This window comes from Oncorhynchus mykiss, chromosome 28 (assembly GCF_013265735.2).
Source record: "Oncorhynchus mykiss isolate Arlee chromosome 28, USDA_OmykA_1.1, whole genome shotgun sequence".
Taxonomy (NCBI): Eukaryota; Metazoa; Chordata; class Actinopteri; order Salmoniformes; family Salmonidae; genus Oncorhynchus; species Oncorhynchus mykiss.
In genome coordinates, this window is record NC_048592.1 from 31,326,058 (window position 1) to 31,343,993 (window position 17,936).

At 40.6% G+C, this 17,936-nt stretch overlaps 1 protein-coding gene and 1 long non-coding RNA gene across 2 annotated transcripts; one reads left to right on the forward strand and one right to left on the reverse strand.

Annotated features, from left to right (window-relative positions):
- The first annotated feature begins 9,030 nt into the window (after nt 1–9,030).
- Nucleotides 9,031–13,972, forward strand: LOC110508949 (zinc finger protein Gfi-1). The gene is made up of 7 exons (XM_021589875.2): nt 9,031–9,789; nt 11,101–11,294; nt 11,535–11,726; nt 11,948–12,354; nt 12,474–12,611; nt 12,790–12,955; nt 13,269–13,972. The coding sequence occupies exons 2-7, from the start codon at nt 11,183–11,185 to the stop codon at nt 13,445–13,447; spliced, it is 1,194 nt and encodes a 397-aa protein (XP_021445550.2). The 5' UTR covers nt 9,031–9,789; nt 11,101–11,182; the 3' UTR covers nt 13,448–13,972.
- Nucleotides 13,973–15,744: 1,772 nt separating this feature from the next.
- LOC118944817 lies at nt 15,745–17,936 on the reverse strand. Its single transcript, XR_005040197.1, has 2 exons — nt 17,049–17,936; nt 15,745–16,826 (listed from the first exon to the last, which is right to left on the reverse strand). It is a non-coding gene; the product is annotated as an uncharacterized LOC118944817 (long non-coding RNA).

Sequence of the window (17,936 nt, forward strand, 5' to 3'; positions counted from 1 at the left end):
TCTCAAGCTCTGTTCTGCAGAACTGGTTTCGCAAGAGATAGCAACTGTGAAAGGAGAGCCGGACTACCCCATTTGGGGCCCCAGGGGACCAACCTTTTTTGGGGGGTGAAAACAGATAACTTCATGCATTTCAACAAATTGTGTGTTGAAAAAATGTTTTAGAATGCTATTCTACACATTCTACACAGGCTATGAGGAAATGTGCAGTTTTAAAGCTAATTTCCTGCAATTCTATACTTTTTGCAATGGGTCAGAGAAAGAATGTGCTGTTTTATAGCTTATCTCATGATATTGTTCACATTTCCTGCTATTCTACACATTTTTCCATGAGACTGAGTGATAATTTAATAGTTTTAAAGCTAATTTTATTGTAATTCTAAAGATTTTGCTATCCTATGGTATCTGGGGGTCCCCAACCTAAAAAATATTTTGGTTGGTAGCCCCCTTGAAGGTCGGGGGCCCTGGGGCACGTGCCCTGAGTGCCCATCCAGTACAGTCCAGTCATCTTGTAGTGCCTGTAATAGGCCTAGGTGGTTGAGTGAGAAGCCGCCCATGGTTGACTGGTGCTGCAGCAGAACAGACATATCTTGCATAGTATGACTGGGGATGCAGAACGATAATTCAGTGGAGTCACGGTATCTGCTCTGCTGTCCTGGAGAGCGATGGCAGGGACAGCCACGGTATCTGCTCTGCTGTCCTGGAGAGCGATGGTAGGGACAGCCACGGTATCTGCTCTGCTGTCCTGGAGAGCGATGGCAGGGACAGCCACGGTATCTGCTCTGCTGTCCTGGAGAGCGATGGCAGGGACAGCCACGGTATCTGCTCTGCTGTCCTAGAGACCGATGGCAGGGACAACCACGGTATCTGCTCTGCTGTTCTAGAGACCGATGGCAGGGACAGCCACGGCATCTGCTCTGCTGTCCTAGAGAGCAGTGGCAGGGACAGCCACGGTATCTGCTCTGCTGTCCTGGAGAGCGATGGCAGGGACAGCCACGGTGTCTGCTCTGCTGTCCTGGAGCGCGATGGCAGGGACAGTCACGGTATCTGCTCTGCTGTCCTGGAGAGCGATGGCAGGGACAGCCACGGTATCTGCTCTGCTGTCCTAGAGACCGATGGCAGGGACAACCACGGTATCTGCTCTGCTGTCCTAGAGACCGATGGCAGGGACAGTTAAGTAAGCAAGGGTAAATCCTAACTCTATAAGAAATTAGTTAAGGTTTGCCAAAATTGGTTACCTATTGGAATGCAGTTTTAAAAATGGCCACATTGCAATACCCATACTAAGTATACCACTTAGAATGCATGTTCAATACATTGCTTCATACTAAATGGTATGCTAGTGTGAATATATTGGGACAGAGTCTCCCTTGACATTGAAGCAGCCATGCCCAGTCTGCTGATCCAGCTCTTCCCTGGTAGGGCCGGTGGTGATGAGTAGAGACCATTGACCTATATGTGGTAACCTCACCCAATGAGCACTCTGCTTTGATTAATCAACCTAGTTCATGTAGCAGTCAAGCCTTGGGAAGGTCCTGACTCACAGGGGTCAACTATAGGACAGGGTGCTTGAAATGTTTATGTTAAACATCACTATTGTGTGTGTACCTCACTCACAAGGTGAAATATTGATGACTCTTTGAAAATTCCAAACAAATGTTATTACCATACATATTGAAGTTGTCTATCATTCATTGTTTATTAAATGATGTTAAAATCACATTACCCATCCTCCTAAAATTGAAACTTTTCCCACCTCCTTGTCGTGTTTGTGAAACGGACTTTGAGATAAGATCCAAAAGGTTGACAGTTCATTTGAAGAACATTCAAAAGGTTTTAGAACATTACGGCATTCTGATTAGCCAAATGATGTTCTCTTCGCACTATATTGCAAACTTTTCAGTGTTTCTCATTTATAATTATATACATATAGAGAGATAACAGTACAGTAGCACATCAATGACGGATAAACTATTAAATAACGTTTCCCAGAGTTTGATATGTCCGTTCAAGTACATAACAAACAACTGCCTAGCCGGTCGACTCAAACCCCGGTCTCAGGATATAGAAAGATAAAACATTTAGATTTCTTCATCGCACTATGAGTTTGTTCAAATTTAGCCCTATCTGTAGATCACTCAACCCTTAAAAAGGAACCAATGTCTTCTCCTTTTCTGGATAAAATGACTGTTAAGATCTTTCTCTCTCACTCTCAGTGAGAACATCACTGCTGTCATTCAGTCACATTGGGTCCTAGTGAACAGGTCACTGCCATTCTCAAGCTCTGTTCTGCAGAACTGGTTTCGCAAGAGATTGCAACTGTGAAAGGAGAGCCGGACTACCCCATTTGGGGCCCCAGGGGACCAACCTTTTTTGGGGGGTGAAAACAGATAACTTCATGCATTTCAACAAATTGTGTGTTGAAAAAATGTTTTAGAATGCTATTCTACACATTCTACACAGGCTATGAGGAAATGTGCAGTTTTAAAGCTAATTTCCTGCAATTCTATACTTTTTGCAATGGGTCAGAGAAAGAATGTGCTGTTTTATAGCTTATCTCATGATATTGTTCACATTTCCTGCTATTCTACACATTTTTCCATGAGACTGAGTGATAATTTAATAGTTTTAAAGCTAATTTTATTGTAATTCTAAAGATTTTGCTATCCTATGGTATCTGGGGGTCCCCAACCTAAAAAATATTTTGGTTGGTAGCCCCCTTGAAGGTCGGGGGCCCTGGGGCACGTGCCCTGAGTGCCCATCCAGTACAGTCCAGTCATCTTGTAGTGCCTGTAATAGGCCTAGGTGGTTGAGTGAGAAGCCGCCCATGGTTGACTGGTGCTGCAGCTGAACAGACATATCTTGCATAGGATGACTGTGGATGCAGAACGTCAATTCAGTGAAGTCCTAGTTTTTTTCCATTCAACACAAAAGTGGTTTTAAGCCCTAATTACAATAAAGGCCTACATAAAACCACATTTGTGTCAGTACCTACTATGGGCTGTCTGGCTCGGAAAAGGCAAATTTGTCCAAAGCTTACTCATTACGATAGATTACCCTACAAGGAATAAGTAAATTACATGCCAAATATATAGCGGAAGTAGTGGAGATGGCGCTGAGATCTAGTAACTCCTGTTTGAAAAAGTGTTTTGTGCTCAGTCAGCTATGTGACACTTTGACCAGACTTCTCACACCTTATTCAGCGAAGCAGACAGAGTTTATTTTCAGAAGAAAATTTCTCTGCCAAAACTAGGTCTGCAAAGCTACTGGTAATTTACCAAAGATAACTGATCTACCAAAGATAATCTTCTGTAATTTTGGTAATTAGCAGGTAATCTATAGCAATATATGGTAACTTTGGTAATTTATACTTGAATAACCTTTAAATATATTAATGTAGAGTATTATCTTTTTAAATATCTGTGTCTACTTTCTAGTGGATAGGGAAAGGGAAAGTGGGATACCTAGTCAGTTGTTTAACTGAATGTATTCAACTGAAATGTGTCTTCTGCATTTAACCCAACCCCTCTGAATCAGGGAGGTGCCTTAATCGACATCCACGTCTTCGGCGCCTGGTGAACAGTCTAACAGGTTAGACTATTTGGCCTAATCAATTAAAAAAATATCTAATCAACGATGGCATTATTTTCCATTAACTCTGAAACTCTTCCAACTATTAACTTTTTTTCACAGCTGCCACCAGTTTGACACCAAAACATTTACATTAAAGACATTTTAACAAAGTAAAATAAATACAAGTGTGTAAAACATATTTTAAGGATATTTCATGCTGAAACACTTCTATTAAACATTGATGGTTTATGCAGGGCCTTAAGAAAGTATTCACACCCCTTGACTTTTTCCACATTTTGTTGTCTTACAGCCTGAATTTAAATTGAGATTTTGTGTCACTGGCCTACAAACAATACCCCATAATGTCAAAGTAGAATTATGTTTGTAGAAATTTTTACAAATTCATTGAAAATGAAAATCTGAAATGGCTAGAGTCAATAAGTATTCAACCCTTTCGTTATGGCAAGACTAAATAAGTCATCGTAAATAAGAATTTGTTCTTAACTGTCTTGCCTAGTTAAATAAAGGTTACATTTAAAAAATGTAAAAGTTCAGAAGTCAATATTATTTTATTATTATAATATTATTTTCAATGACTACCTCATCTCTGTACCCCACACATAAGGTCCCTCAGTCGAGCAGTGAATTCCAAACACAGATTCAACCACAAAGACCAGGGCGGTTTTCCAATGCCTCACAAAGAAGGGCACCTATTGGTAGATGGGTAAAAAAAACAGACATTGAATATCCCTTTGAGCATGGTGAAGTTATTAATTACACTTTGGATGGTGTATCAATACACCCAGTCACTACAAAGATACAGGCGTCCTTCCTAACTCAGGAAGGAAAGCGCTCAGGGGTTTCACAATGAAGCCAATGGTGACTAAAACAGATAAAGACCTTAATGGCTTTGAGGATGGATCAACAACATTGGAGTTACTCCACAATACTAACTTAAATGACAGTGAAAAAGGTGAAAATAAGGAAGCCTGTACACAATACAAATATTCCAAAACATGCATCCTGTTTGCAATAAGGCACTAAAGTAAAACTACAAAACATGTGGCAAATAAATCAACTTAATATCCTGAATACAAAGCGTTATGTTGGGGCAAATCCAACACAACACATCAGTGAGTACCGCTCTTCATATTTTCTGCATCATGTTATGGGTATGCTTGTCATCGGCAAGGACTAGGGAGTTTTTTAGGATAAAATAAACAGAATAGAGCTAAGCACAGGCAAAATCCAAGAGGAAAACCTGGTTCAGTCTGCTTTCCAACAGACACTGGGAAACAAATTCACCTTTCAGAAGGACAATAAGCTAAAACACAAGGCCAAATATATACTTGAGTTACTTTCCAAGACTACATTGAATGTTCCATAGTGGCCTAGTTACAGTTTTGTCTTAAATCGGCGTGAAAATCTATGAAAAGACTTGAAGATCGCTGTCTGGCAATTATCAACAACCAACTTAACAGATCTTGAAGAATTTTAAAAAGAATAATGTACAAATATTGTACAATTCAGGTGTGCAAAACCCTTAGAGATTTACCCAGAAATACTCACAGCAGTAATTGCTGCCAAAGGTGATTCTACAAAGTATTGACTCAGGAGTGTGAATACTTATGTAAATGACATATTTCTGTATTTCATTTTCAATAAATTTGCAAACATTTCTAAAAAAACTTTGTCATTATGGGGTCTGTGTGTATTAAATACAATCCCTTTTTAATTCAGGTTGTAACAAAACCACATGTGGAATAAATCAAGGGATATGAATACTTTCTGAAGGCACTGTATTTAGGAGAACGTTTTCCAGCTTTGTCATTTTCTTTAGATAGTTACAGATGTGATAATCCAAAGTAGCCAAAAAGGCCACGAGATGTTATTTCATAAAATTCCAAAACAACTTTGAAAGATACCAAAATCTGGTGGTTTACTGGTAAACTGAGACATTTTCCAATATTATACCCTCCTTTTGCAATCCTAGTCAAAACACAGATTAAAGTACATCCGTGGAGTCATTACTATGTGTGTGTGTGTGTGTGTGTGTGTGTGTGTGTGTGTGTGTGTGTGCGTGCGTGCGTGCGTGCATGAAGTAGAAAATGGGGTCTATTTTGTCCAAACAAGTCAAACATCTTATCAATATCAACAATGAGCTCTGAAGCAGTCCTGTTAGGAATATTTAACAAGGGAGATTAAAACTACCAATGTACTGAGAAGACAGTAACCAGTGGCTACCAGGAAGACTTCAATGTTACTATGAATCATAGCTCTTCAACACAGAGCTGTAAATCAATAACCTATCAATAAGCTCTTTGCACTGAACGCAGTCAAGTGTATCAGAAAATCACACGACACGGAGAGCGTGGTTGTGAACCCTGACCTCTCAGCAACAAACTCCAACATGCTCCTAAAGAGGGGCACAATAACCAGGAAGCTCTGAGTAGATTTCCACACGTCTGTTTCCATGAGATTCCTAGTATTTGCCCACTTTGGATGATTTACAACCAGAAATTGGCCTGGCGGCTTGCTAACAAGGGGTCTTGTTGATCAGATTGATGAGGTACTCCTTTTCTGAGGAGGTGATTTGTAACCTGTTTATAGCATCCAGCAAGTCCAGGAGAGAGTGTTTTCAAAAACTTAATTATTGACAAAATCATGCCAAAATATAGCCAAATAGGCCTACAGTCTGTAGCTGTATATCGTTTACCTTTCTGTGCAGTTTAAGGAAAATGCACATTCAAGTTGCTGTTTGTTCCACTTTCTTGACCTTCGTAATTCATAATCTTATATAACATACAATACAGGGGAACCCAAACAAAAGAAGAAGCATGCATGACTCATTGATGGAGAAACTGTAAAGATACACTGATTTGAAGAAGAAATCTTATGATCATACACTCTTAGAAAAAAAGGTGCTACCTGGAACATAAAAAGGCTATTTGGCTGTCCCCATAGGAGAAACCTTTGAGGAACCATTTTTGGTTCCAGGTAGAACGCGGTCCACAGAGGGTTCAACTTGGAAACCAAAAGGGGTTCTCTTATGGGTACAGCCGAAGAACCCTTTAGGAACCCTTTTTTCTAAGAGTGTGGGACAGTTGGAAAAGAAACGAGACACAGTGTGGACAGAAGGGGACTATAGGGTTTTCTTCCTCACAACCACTGATTTACTAGTTCAGATGACAAGATTTGAAGGGAGAACAAGATGCTATCCCTCTGAGAGAAGAACTGTCTTGTGGTTTTGTTTCGACTGCGACACAGTAAATCATGCATTGTGTTCTCGATTGCAGCCCTATCTGGAGGGAGCAGTTGGCAGCTGGGGGTTCAGTCAGATTTGGCTTGTTGTTCCCATTGGGCTGTGGTTGAATGAGGGGAGGCAGTGGGTGAAGTTAAAGTAAGGTTTGTGTGTGTGTTTGTGTGTGCGTGTCCATGTGTTTTTTTCCTTAGCTGTGTGTGTGTGTGTGTGTGTGTGTGTGTGTGTTTCCTTAGCGCTTCACGTTTGTGTGGTTTGTGTGAGTGGGCCAGAGGAACTTGTGAGGTGATTAGATAGCGGTGTGGTTTTTATAGAGATGTCTCAACACTGATGGAGGCTCCACAACAGACTCCACTCTTACTGGATTCCAACCCCCATGATCTGCCTCTGACTGCTTTACGTACATTGGGGAGACTATTTTGATACACTGTGTAGCTTAATATTCTTTGGTAAATTGGACAAGAATCAAAAACATGCTTGAGTCACATGAGCTACAAAATGGACTGTGGAGGCTCACAGTCCACTGAGCTGTTAATAATGTCTGAGAATACCTGCTCGGCTTTATAAAACCCGCAGATACATAAGATTAGTCTATCAGTGGTAGGCTTATTTTTGTACCTTTATTTAACGAGGCAAGTCCGTTAAGAACAAATTCTTATTTACAACGACGGCCTTCCCTAACCTGGACGAGACGCAGCCCTATAGGACTCCTAATCACGGTCGGTTGTGATACAGCCTGGAATCGAACCGTGGTCTGTAGTGACGCCTCTAGACCGCTGCACCACCCGAGAGCTTAACAGACCTGACTTTAAAGTCATTTTCCTTGTTGCATCACTTTTAGAGTGGATTGCAGTCAAGAAGATTCAGTTGAAACTTTCAGGGCTGGTTTCCCAGACTAAGTTTAAGCCTAGTCCTGGATTTAATAGCACTTTCAATGGAGAATCTCTATTTAGCACAATGTTTTAAGTCCAGGAGTAGCAGACTTAATCTGGGTCTGGAAAGCAACCCTCAAATAACTAACATATTGCACAATCAAGTGTTTTGAACTGAGTTGTCTTCTGAGAGATTCACAGGGACTATGTGGTGTTGAAGCGACAGCATTGCACAGGTAAAATACTATATATACTTTCCAGGAACAGCAGTCACATACTTTCTCTCTGCGCAGATATGGTTTCAAGAACATTAGCTTGAGCTGCAGATATAGACTGGTGGTTCAGAGACAGCAAGTCAAAGCCCACGTTTATTTCTATAGCATGTTTGAGAAAGTTGAAAGAAAAAAACCACAAGCTGTTATCACAGCGACTCTTTGCAGCTATTTCAATCACATATTTGGCTGAGAGACTGTAGCGTTTACCACCAGGGTCTCTGGATGGTGAGAAAAGGAGAGAGAGAAAAAAAGCCCGGCTGACGAGATGATGACCTGCCGCAGCGTTGATAGCGCCTGCTCTGCACTGTGTTTGATTTCCTGTTCTGGCTCTGAGTTTATACTCTCCAATTCCTTCAGCTCTGCTCAGATAGATATCACTCTGCAACACTGCACAAGGTCAGTCTGCTTTGCCTTTACCTCAATGCAGTGTGATTGTGATTGACTGCTCAAAAGGATGCAAAGATATTTGCACTCCTTTTAATTTTTGTAATGGCTTATATGGTCATTATTATAGACAAGACAGAGTGTTGGGCTTGATGCACTTGATGCTCTTAGTTTGCTTTATGCTCTTAATGCCTCAGACACCATATTAAGTCTGTACAGTATTGTGCATGTCAAGCTATTTGTCTAATCAGTCTCATTCTCAAGACCCTAAAAGGCACATAAAGGTGCATCCTCCACTGAGGTCCCATGCAAATGGGATTTTTCCCTCCAGATATCTTGATGCAGATCAAAACTTCAGGGAACAAAAACTCTAAAGATTATACAGATTTCACAGACCCGGGTTCAAATAGTATTTGATTTGTTATCTTTCAAATCCTCTGAGTGTTTGATTGAGTCTGTCTGATGGAGTGCCAGATGGGAGAGGTTTGCACTTGGGTCTATTGCATTGGTTCAATTTTACCAGGCATGCTCAATCAAGCCAACTCAATTATTTGAACCCAGATGTGATATCAAATCCATAAAGAGAAACAATGAAGGCCACTATGCCCTGCCCTGTGTGTAAGAGTAGGCATTGGTGCATCAAGTGACAGTCCGTCTGGCTTTCAGGTTGGAGGCCTTCTATTCCAGTGAACTCCATCCAGTGACAGTCCGTCTGGTTTTAAGGGTGGAGGCCCTCTAATCAAGTGAACTTCCACCTGCAGGAAAGTGAAAACCAGGAGAGAAGACAACAATGGACTATTCATGTCAGTCAAGATGCCTGGTCAGTTCAGTACACAAATAGTTCAGATAATGAATAGTTGCGAGATCCATTTAAAGGAATGTTTAGGATCTGTCTGAAATTACGCAGCTTCTGTGTGGGCATTGGCAGTGTCACAGCTAAGGATAAGTCTAGCCAGCCCATAACCCATAGGTCTAATATTGGAAACATCATTACAAACTCACAGCCCTACCTTGAGCTGTAAATAGACAAACAGAGTAAAATTGGGATATGGAAAAGCTGCTTTGGAACATGAGTTGTCTGTGGGAATTTTTAAATGATGATTCATTGGGTGTTGTGTTATTAATTCATGAGGAGGTATAACTTTGTTATAACATCAAATCAAATTGGTTGAAGTAATTTCATATGACTTGATTGTCAAACAAGGTAGAACAATTGAAGTAAGCGTACAAATGATTTAGAATAGCCCTTTATGTCATTAGTGATCAGGCCTAATCACTGTCTATTTACTGAAAGTTGTGCAAAAAAATCTGAAGTTCAGGAAGTTGTCAGCTGTTTAAAGGTCATGACAGCCGCACAGCTGCTGTGTTCAGATGAGAGAGAAGGGACGCTGCAAGTGGCGTCTATTACGCATGTGGACACCGTGTACGGGTAGGTCTCAATGCATTAGACTTAAATAACAAAAATTGTAACTGAAACTGTTTTGTTTCTTGACAATTTTAACAATGTAGACTAAATGTTAATGCTTCTATGTGTGGTTGATTGAGTGTCAAATGTTTTAAGGTAATGAATTAAATACTTTTTGGGGGGAGAGGGGGGGGGGCAATACTTCTGATGTCAAGTGATTTATCAATTACTTACAGTTGTAATGTGTTGGAGGTGTTAGTTGTTACTCAAAAGGCTCTGTAAATAAATAATAATAAGCACGGGTAAACTACTTTGGCTATGAGTATCGAGCATGTGTTCCAACTCTGCTTATCTCAAGTTGTACTTGCAGGTTCAACTAACAACGTTCTTTCCCACACCGTCCAGAAACCGATATCACTTTGCTTTCAGACAACTTCGAACACCAACTTTGAACACGAAAATCCTCGCAATGATTTAATTTGAAGCTTAGTGATTTCTGGAATAGGATAAATGACAACATCTCAATTCACTCACAATTCACTTTTTTTAATCAAGGGCGAGCCGAACCCTGGGCACGGACGTCTCATTTCATTGAAATGACGTGAAAACAACGTTGATTAAACCAGTGTGCCCAGTGGGTACTGATATAACAATAGAGCCTTGACGTGCTTTTGCATTACGCATTTGGATAAGATACATTTGGAAGAAGTTATTGGGTCTATACGGGTGAATTAGCCAGCATGTTAACTGACGGCGGTTCAGTAAGGGATACCTCAGGTCCGCACATGCAGACGGTTGCATGGAGAGGGCTAGTCACCTTGCCGTGCATGCGTCATTAATGGGATATCATTGCCGGTGGGTGAGCTCTGAGAAGGTACCGCAGGATCCGTTTACATTGACATGGGCCTAGCTGCATAGGCCATTAATGAAGGGAGGGTTAGGGCTTTAAATCGACAAAATATTCTAAAGACTCCACATCATAATCGAAGAAATTCCAATAAGATTATGTACATTTTAACCCAATGCACACACGTTTAAACCAATCATTGTATCAAATTATATTCTGTCATCTGATTCTGAAGAAACTCAAACATTACCTGTCAGGAAAGGAAACAATTACTATGGCCTCTTAATGACCTTTCTGAAATATGATAAGTTGTGGTATTCAATCACACACTCCGCAGACCGTGGAGGGCAGTAAGTTCCTCTGGCCACCTGTCTAACAACACCTGGTGAACGCGCAGGTGCCTTTGGGCAATGCGCATGCTTCATCTCCTGCCAAAAAATCCCTATGCTGGATGAACCTGTCAACCAATGGTATTCAAATCTTTCCAGAGATAAAATAGGTCCGTGTGGACGAAGAGGATTTCATCACAAGTGACCAGGGATCTTGACAGTCACACAGCAGAGAGTAACCATGCCGAGGTCATTTTTGGTGAAGAGTAAACGAGCACATAGCTACCACCAACCACGATACCTGGATGATGACTACATTAGAATGGATACTATTTTAGCCCATATATGCGCAGGTATGTCTATCTGTGATGCTGCTCTCAACGTATGTCATGCCTAGGCCTGGACTTAATTATAATACATTATGCACGTCACACACAACTCTGTTTGGATATGGATACGATTCAAATGTCTCTAAATTCGCGTCAAATATTTATGTTTACTTTTTAGAATTCACAAATAAAATATAAAACTATGACGAATATTGTGAGCTTGAGTTAAGTGCCAGTCCTTGCTCTCTTTCTCTGTGGCTATAGAAAGCAAATTGCAGGTTGAGTTTGAGGGGAACTGTGACGCGCAGGTTGCACCTAACCTCTCCCCCGAATCCCGTCTGGTGCACACGGCTGACCACTCGCCCATCTACCCGCTGAGCTGCGAGGGCAGCGTGTGCGACCGCTTCTCGGACTATGACGACTACTGGCGCCCTCCATCTCCATCTGCATCACCAGGTTTGTGTTTATAGTTTGTTGTGATGTCATCATTACGCATATGCGCACTGCATCTCCAAACATGGTTATTTGAGGCTGTCCCTCTGCTTTTCATATTTTAGCACTTTTATCCTTCAATATAGGCTACCAGAATATTAAAGGGTGTATTATTTAATAACTATGACCTATTTTTGTCAATAGTATTTGGAAACGTGACGACTCATAGTCCAAATGTTTTCCAGATTCGGAACAATGCTTCACTCCGTCAGCAGACGACGCTCACCCTTTCGCCATTCCATTTCGCCCTTACCCATGGATTGCCTACTCTGGCTCCGAGCTCCGGCACCTTGTGCAGCGAACATATCAACACAATCTCCCCACAACCCTGGAGCCCGACATACAGATGGGCCTCTATGGATCCGAGGATGGTGCCACCACCTCCCTCATTTACGCACAGAGGGGCCCACACACTGGATATTATAGGGAATTTGGGTCGACGGTGTTCCCTACCTATAGAATGCGGGACGCCGACCAGTTATATTCGGACCACAAACTGAAGACCAAGGCCTCTGAAATCAAGTCTGAATCCGATCTCATCTGTTCCCGTATAGAACCAAGTGGATCGTACAAATGCATCAAGTGTTGCAAGGTGGGCCTAGCCACACTCATCTATCAAAAAGTATGGCAACGATAAACAATTGTTCGGTTTCAATTGGGTGATTGTCACTTATTAACACATAATATCATCTCTTTCATCCTTTCCTAAAGGTATTCTCGACGCCGCACGGGTTAGAGGTTCACGTTCGTCGGTCGCATAGCGGTACTCGCCCCTTTGCCTGTGGATTGTGTGGGAAAACGTTTGGCCATGCAGTGAGTCTCGAACAACACAAGGGCGTTCACTCACAGGTAAGGCCCAAATGCCTATGTCACTTAATATTTGGACCTTTAGGCCTACTTTCTCCTATGCCTATTGGGAATCAATACCACGTGTAATGCATGCGTAAACGACAAAAACGCAATGGGTGAAATTAAAAGGTGCAAACGGCCACATGTCACATGCACTCACATCTTACCTGGTTCACAGGAGAGGAGCTTCAACTGTAAAATATGTGACAAAAGCTTCAAGCGCTCGTCTACGCTGTCCACGCACTTGCTTATCCACTCGGACACGCGGCCCTACCCTTGTCAGTACTGCGGGAAGAGATTCCATCAGAAGTCCGACATGAAGAAACACACCTTTATCCATACAGGTGAGAGATCCCGCACCAACCACAAAATATAAGTTAATCATTTTAAAAGATGATATAAAATATTTTACAAACGCCTGTTATTTAAAAGTGTCAACCAAACAAAAAGTAACTTTTCCCTCTGGGCACACACTGGTTGAATTACAGTTCAATTAAATTACGTTAAACCAACGTGGAATAGACCTTGAATTGACCTCGGTGCCCAGTGGGTATGCATATTATGCTTCTAAAAGTCAGACAATTAGGCACGAGAACAATCACAGCAGATATGGAGAGCTCAAAAGGACACTTTCATAATGCTTGTTTACATTATCAGGTGAGAAGCCGCACAAGTGCCAGGTATGCGGGAAGGCCTTCAGTCAGAGCTCCAACCTCATCACGCACAGCCGCAAGCACACAGGCTTCAAACCTTTCGGCTGCGGCCTCTGCGGCAAAGGATTCCAAAGGAAAGTGGATATGAGGAGGCACAAGGAAACACAACATGGATTGAAATGAAAAACTGTCAACACCGAAAAAATGTGCTGGAGAATTGTATTATTTTAATACATTTAGCGTAAACATGTCCCTTTCAAAATACGTTTATGTTATTCTACCATTGCTTGGCTATATGCCTAATTGTTTTCATTCTTGAATTATTGTTTTGAAAATTAAACATGTATTTATTAAATAGGCCTCTAGATTTTCATTAGCTACAGGCCAAATTCTGAATATCATTTCACACGACAGAAAAATACAGGATTTAAAAGTTTTGGTTGTGATCCACAAGGATTGTATTTGCGCATAATTCGTTTTAGCCTAGCCTATTTGTTTTCTTCTCGAGAAGAAACCGGCTGGTTAAATGCTATAGCTTAGTAGGCTATTTATCGGAACATTTTAATATTAATGCCTGTTTAATTAATTAACGCCTTTAATTATCCAACACAGTCGCTTTATAATCTGCTGTGTATACCGAATCCATGAGTTTATGAATTTATGCTCTTTTGTCTGAATATACATTTTAAATGTTCCCTTGTCTTTTGTAAAAAAAAAAAAAAACAATGATAGGCTTATAAGTGAAGACATCTAAACCAGACATGTTCATATATATATATATATATATATATATGAAGGCCTATATATATATGGATGAAGGCCTATATGTATATAATAGGCCTTCATCCAAAATTGTTGTCAGTGAATTGAATTGTTGTCATTGAAGTGAGTGAATTGATACACTAGGTTGAATTATGAATGGGAAGAGTAATCGGGCAAACTTCAGTCTCCTGTAACCTTTTCAGACATCTCTCCAACATATTACATGATACATTTCTGAAATCCTCAAAATGTTTCATAATCACGCACAAACACACATTTTTATCACAGAAGGCGGCACACCCATTTGTGTACACTGAGTCAAAACCCTATTTTCAGTTCTCACTTGGTAGACAGCAGGTTAGATAAACTGGGACACCATTATTACAGTCCTAATTGTACTCCAAAAACAATTCAATGTTGTGTGATTAGGAAACATCTGAGAATTTCAGAAATGTATCATGTGTTGTATATGTTGGATAGATAAAGTGTCAAAAATTTTTCTGAATTCCTTCAAATAACAGTACTAATAACAGTACTAATAACAATTATACAAGAAAAAATGAACAAGAAATTGTACTACAAGAACCGGAACTTTGCCTAACCTAAGTACAGGTGTTCCCTAATGTAAACCGGATCTTTCCTCCTTTGGAAAAGCCTAGAAGACTGTCCTACTTTAGCTAGCTATGTTTAGTAAAGCAGGACAACAAAAAAGTGCCGAATTACAAAATGTAAACATAATATTGGCAACTTAAAAAAAAAAACATGTATTTGATGCACCAGTAGTATGCACATTTACATCACAACTTGGCACTGTTCATTATGAGTTGTATGACCTTAACAGAAAAAAAGCTATATGTCACTGTGCATTGTAAGGTGAACTTCCTGTTTGAAGTTTTCTCTTGGTGCTTTCAAGACAACTGGGAACTCAAGAGAAAAAACGAGGTCAAATCACGACGTCCAGCTCGGATATCTAGAAAGAGGTTAGAGTTGCTGACTTGGAATTCCGAGTTGAATCACTGTTCAAAACGATTTTCTCAACTCAGAGCAAGTTTATTTCGGGAGTTCCCAGTTGATTTGAACTCACTGACATCGGAGATTTCGGCCTAGTACCCAGTTGTTTTGAACGTGGCATCTGCCCCCTCTATGATGTCACACCAACGAAGTGATGTGATTTTTATCATGTGGTTGGTTTCTCTGCAAGGGCATTTGTTTACTGTTACAAACTGTCGTTCTATTTGTGCAACTAAATTAATCGGAACTAGGAATCTCAGAAATGTCCGCTTTACTAACTAGTTAAACATGGCTCGTGTATAACTACAACCAGTTTGCAAGTGTGGCATTTCCAAGTTTTCTAGTAATATGTGAACGTGGCATTAGTGTTGGTGCTTTCAAGACAACTGGGAACTCAGAAAAAAACGAGGCATCAGTGATCTTCAGGTCGGAAAGTCAGAGCTCGAGAAAGATGCCAGAGTTTCTGACTTGGAATTCCGAGTTGGATGACCCTTCAAACCCCCCCCCCCCAAGTTCCCAGTTGTCTTGAACGCACTGATGTCGGAGATTTCCGAGTTCCAAGTTGTTTTGAACGTGGCATAACAACAATTTAGATTTTCTCTTGTCAGACCAATAAATATATGCTTCAGGATTAAGCTGTCCCAGTTTATATGATGTTCCACTTCCTGAATTCACCCTATAGGCTTTTACAATTTCGACACAATTCCATTGCACAATATTTTATTTCCACAAATGTTTAAATGAACAAGGAAAAAATTAAAACTCGCACCAACCAAATTAACATGTTATTGGCTTCAAGCGAAAAGCTTAGGAAATAATATACTAAGGTTATATCTCTAACCGTATCATCCTAAAATGTTTGAATTATAAAATACACAAAATATCCATAAAGAATCACGATAAAAAAAATGTATCCCCTCCAAAATGCTCCTCAGATAATGTTTCAATTCGCGCGAGCCACCTGGTCCAAAACAAATATTTTCAGACAACTTTCTTGTCACACTTGGAACAAATGAGATTACAACACCATAAACTTCCTGTGAAGGAAGCTGGGATAAACAGCGACACATTTATTGCACCATCCTCTTCCAGTATGGCAATATAGTCGATCACATGACATTTTTATACACAGTGGAAAACCTGAGTGTGATTTATTTGGTTGTATAGAAGCATGGGGTTAAACATTGGAGGCTTGTAACTTTGAAGATTTGATTTAGGCATTTACAGTATCATCAGATTCAGTATATCAGTGTTTGTTTGAAAATTAGGAGAGGCATAATACGACTATACATTTCCGCCATGAAGCTGTAAACTATGCACCTGTGTAATAACAAGCCTATTCGATGATACAGTACGTCTGCACAATCTTCTTGGAAATTACAGTCTTCATTTCAGAGCACTAAAACCTCAACAAGCACTGTCCATATCCTGAGAGAAGATGAAAAGTAATTTCTCTCAATTCTCAATAGTTGTATCAATAAAACTGAAAAATCAACCAAAGTAATACAAAAAAGGCAAGGCAAGGTTCTCCAATAGTGATTTCAAATAAAAGTAAATCAATGATATCAGAAGCGCGATACCTCCAGCCCTTGCCGTTCTGATAGGAAACATGTAAAGATTTGGCTGTAACAGTAAAGAAAGTAGTATATAGTAGAGGATACTGGATGGCTATGGTTGTGAGTAGCTAGACTAGGCTCTGTGGGTCCTGAAGTGACAGCTGCTACATCAGAATAGAGAGGTATTCGACTGAGGTCGGGCTCTTCAGGGCCTCCCGTACACCACTGATAACCTGCAACACACAAACACAACATGGTCAGGAAAAACCAATTGTTATCCTACAAAGCAGGTTTGAGGAGTTAGCGAAGTAACTTTGGTCAACTCTTGAGTTCAACTCGGGATAACCGTCATTCAAAAGTGGCTCACCTTTTAGCCTGGTAAATTTATATGCAACGAATGCATCAGAACTATAACCTGCTCTGGGGAAGAGCCACTCACGGCCAATGCCACTTACCCTGAATGAAATGACTGAGCCACGAGTTGAGGACCAATGACATCAGATTCCCTCCTTCATTTGAGGAAGACAACTGATTAAATATTTTATTAAAATGTCTGTGTTAAAAAATAAAAATGTTAAAATATATCACATTACCCATTTAGTAATGACAGAAAGCATTTTAAACTTCACGCACAGTAACACTTTTGTATGACTTAATACAATTATTTTATCGACCAGAGTGGTGGGAAAGGTGTTTGTGCATTGATAAGCACACCAAAGCAAACCAAAGTCGGCATTAACAATAATAAAATACAGAAGGCACTTCGAAAATCCTATTTCACGCAATAGCTTGCTGAATTTGCAAGAAAAATATTATTTAATTTTGATTTCAGCACAAATGAAAATGTGGCACTTACTCGCCCATATATTGACGTTTCAGTATTAAGTCACTGAAGAGTTTTATCGTCCGACTAACCATGTGCTACATGCACGCGTAGTTACAAGCCTGCTAGAGTTAGCAGCAGACGGACGAGCAATATCCACAGTCATAGTACGGACGAAGCCTATGAAATGCGAAGCTAATTGAAGCTGATTAGCTTTAGAAACCCCTGAGTAGATCTAGCTTGCTTCATAGGATTCCCCCCTGGATTCTAGCAGATCGCACCTTGTCGGCTATGCACCCTTTGGCCTCCCGAGTGGCGCAGCGGTCTAAGTTTCAACTGAATCTTCTTGACTGCAATCCACTCTAAAGTGATGGGTCAACTTTTACAACAAGGCAAATTTCTTTAAAGTGAGGTCTGTTAAGCTCTCGAGTGGCGCAGCGGTCTAGAGGCGTCACTACAGACCGTGGTTCGATTCCAGGCTGTATCACAACTGGCCGTGATTGGGAGTCCCATAGGGCGG